The 3,689-nt window shown below is 38.2% G+C and overlaps 1 protein-coding gene across 1 annotated transcript in view; it reads left to right on the forward strand.

Annotated features, from left to right (window-relative positions):
* Golph3 (golgi phosphoprotein 3) overlaps positions 1–3,182 on the forward strand; it is a 26,173-nt gene extending 22,991 nt beyond the window's left edge. Inside the window, exon 4 of the mRNA XM_028767689.1 lies at positions 1,263–3,182. Coding sequence (XP_028623522.1) covers positions 1,263–1,687 — 425 coding nt within the window. The 3' untranslated portion in view covers positions 1,688–3,182. The remainder of the gene's footprint in view (positions 1–1,262) is intronic.
* The last annotated feature ends 507 nt before the right edge of the window (positions 3,183–3,689 follow it).

Consider the following 3,689-nt stretch of genomic DNA (forward strand, 5'->3'; position numbering starts at 1 on the left):
TCTTTTTTTTTTTTTTTAAGATTTATTTATTTATTTTATATGAGTACACTGTAGCTGTCTTCAGACACCAGAAGAGGGCATCAGATCTCATTACAGATGGTTGTGAGCCACCATGTGGTTGCTGGGATTTGAACTCAGGACCTCTGGAAGTGCAGTCAGTGCTCTTAACCACTGAGCCATCTCTCCAGCCCCGTGGTTGATTTTCAACATGCTCTAGTTTAGAAAAGGACTTTGGAATTTTTTTCTAAATTGCAAATAGAGTTGTCATTGGTGATTATTTGGAAAATACAATTAGACTGGTTATGTATCATCTGAAAGGTAACTAAAGTTATTGATATTGTTATCTGTTACTAAATTTTTTTAAAGGAAAATAAATGATTTTAATGGAAAATGCTTGCTTAGTTTAACTAAACATTTGTCTCAAAAAGATGTTTATAGATGACAAACTTAGGAACCGTGTAAATAATGCTGGACAATGGTGGCACACACCTTTAATCCTCTGCCCTCAGGAGGCAGAGGCAGGCAGATCTCTGGGTTCTAGGCCAGCCTGGTATATGAGTGAGTTCCTGGACAGAAAGAGCGCTATACAGAGTAATCCTGTCTTCAAAACAAAGCAAAAAATGTGAAAATGTTCTGTTCTCTTCAGGAGTTAGCTTTATATAATTTTTTTGTATCATTATCCACATAAACTTTGCTATATACTGTCTTTGGCAGTTTCAGGATGAGCTTACAATCAGAGAGCTATGTTTTCTTTTGTCTGTTGAAGATTGGTATCTGTAGAGACTTGACTTTTTTTTTTTTTTTAAAACAGTGTAGAGGGTTTTTATTTTTTGTTGTTTTTTATTTTTTTTAATTTTTTTTAGTATTGGGTATTGAACCTGGGACTTTGTGATGTTTTTATACTGTAGAACAGTCTCTTACCATGTAGCCCATGTGCTTCCACACTTGAGATCCTCTGGCCTCTCTACTTGGTGCATGTGTGCCCCTCCACGCTCTGTTTTATTGAGTGCTTCTTGACAACAGCCAGAGCTGTTCATTTCCCTTGTACAGTAAGGGGACTGTGACTGAAGACTACGTTCAGTTCAGACTTTTGAGTGTTGGGGCTGCCTAGACCCCAAAGGTCTGGACTCCATGATCTAGTGTGGAAGGGGAAAGAACAAAAGTTCTTTTGCTTATCTAATACAGTGTGTGTATGATTTGCTGTTGTTGTAATTTAGCAAATAATACCCACCATTCCTAACTTCTGGAATGTTCTTATTTAGGTGAGACGTGGAATCCATTAAAATTGCATTATCAGTTAAGAAATGTACGTGAACGATTAGCTAAAAACCTGGTAGAAAAGGGTGTACTGACGACAGAGAAACAGAACTTCCTCCTGTTTGACATGACGACACATCCTCTCACCAATAACAACATTAAGCAGCGCCTCATCAAGAAGGTCCAGGAGGCTGTTCTTGACAAATGGGTCAATGACCCTCACCGAATGGACAAGCGCTTGCTGGCCCTCATTTACCTAGCCCATGCCTCGGATGTTTTGGAAAACGCTTTTGCTCCTCTTCTGGACGAGCAGTATGATTTAGCCACCAAGAGAGTACGGCAGCTTCTCGACTTAGACCCAGAAGTGGAGTGTCTGAAGGCCAACACCAGTGAAGTTCTCTGGGCTGTGGTAGCTGCGTTTACCAAGTAACTGTCAGAATGCAATACTTCCTTTTTCTCATGTGAACCAGTAGTTTTTCTTCTATTGACTCTGGTTTTCTGCAGTTTGTACTTTCCCACACTAATAATTGGCTTTTGTTCTACAAAAATGGTGGGTGGCTATTTCTTTTTGTATGTACGCAGGGTTCTGCTGGTACGAGAGGCCTTCCTCTTTCTGTTTGTAACCAACCTTATTGCCATATTGGCGTTCCATTCCCTATTGCCATTCTCACTGTTCCTGTGTTGGGTTTCTGGTGTACTTTGACTTTCAGAGTACCTCCAGTCACCCACCTCATGCACAGCGTTTGGATTACCTCAGCCTGAGTTTTCCCACATGTGCTTACTCACCTGGCCTTCTGCCTACAGTTCAGATAAGTCACAACAAGGCCTTCAACTCACCAAAGGTAAATATCTGTATCTATTAGGACATTTTATACACAGACCTCAGTTGAGATGTATACTTAGCAAAATTATTTTTAAATTGAAACAGCACAGTAAATACATAATATAAAATGCCCCTTGAATTTTTGCTTCCTATGTAAATCTGTTGTATGATTACAGTTGTTATAATTTTAGCTATTAAATCATAAAGGTCCAATTGTTTCACAAAGCCAGTTTGGGATGGGCTGCATTCCACTTATGCTGTATATAGTTTGAATTATATATGAATCGCCCCTTCTTCTGGCCACCTCTGCTTCATTTTAGTATTTTGAAAATTTTAATTGTGCATCTGGTGCCCCTCCCTTGCTTCATTCATTGTTATTTGATGGCAAAATAGACCTCTCATCACTGAAGGAGAGAGAAGATGTGTGGCCCTTTCAGGGCTCGTTGTGAGCTGTGCCCCTCATAGTGCATCTCTTTTGGGACTTTTTTTTTTCCTTCACTTTTCCTGTTTTTATGAATTCTGTAGGAAAGAGGCTTGTGACCAGTACTAATCTTGAGTGCAGTTTTTTTGTTTTGTTTTCCACTTTTTTGTCCTCAAGTAAATTAATGTCTGCTCTGAAATAGCATTTATCTACTTATCTTTTCTTGGGGAAAAGAAAATTGGATATCAGTCCTAGCAGATGTTGCATGTAAATTGGTAGCAAGTAACTACTACAGCTCAAGACGATTAAGAATTTTGTAACAGAAAGCTCTGCTGTGTTTTAATTTTTATATACAATTATGATCATTAGCACACCATAAGACTACAAACCTCTGCTTTTTAATGTTGATTTTATTCATTATCACTGTTTATTTACTATTGGTTTCATAATGTAAATACTATACATTGAACAAATTAAATGTCAAAAAATTTTTATTACTATAGTTCATGTTGATAGTGGGGCTTTCAGGTGTCTAGAAACTTTTGGTTAACATTTGATGCAAAAATACTAGATGCGGATAACTTTAGAGTTGAGTTTTAAGGGACTCCCTAATATGTATACTATCTTTTTATCTGGAGTAATAAATAAATAAACTATGATCTTGAAAGTGCCTGAATCAGAGCAAGCATGTCATTTGATTTTTGTGTTCTCATTTTCTTGGCTTTGGTGAAGTTTTACTTAGTATGGCACAGTAACATTTCAACTGCAAGGCTTGGGAAACTGTCTTAAAAGAGCCAGATAGGAAATACTTTAAATTTGGCATGCCACATATGTTTGTTCCAGAAACTCAATTCTGCCGAGTGAAAGCTGTCACTGACAATTCAAATAAAAGGGGGTAAAACACTAGAAAAGCAGGCAGTGTGTTTGCCACCACATGGATTTGCCATCCCCTTTATAGTGATGTTTAAGGGAAATTAAAGAATAAATTAAGAATATTTAATTTTGTTATTTTATGAGTTTTTTTCCTGCATACTGTGTATTAGTACTCTGGGAGTGCCTGCCAGAGGCCAGAAGAGTGCATCAGGTGTGAGCCGCCATGTGGTGCAGGGAACTGTATGTACCCAGGTAGGTCCTCCGAGAGAGCAGTGAGTACTCTTAACTGCTGAGCCATTTCTCTGGCCCCCATAG

Source organism: Grammomys surdaster, unplaced genomic scaffold (assembly GCF_004785775.1).
Source record: "Grammomys surdaster isolate TR1022 unplaced genomic scaffold, NIH_TR_1.0 174, whole genome shotgun sequence".
NCBI lineage: Eukaryota > Metazoa > Chordata > Mammalia > Rodentia > Muridae > Grammomys > Grammomys surdaster.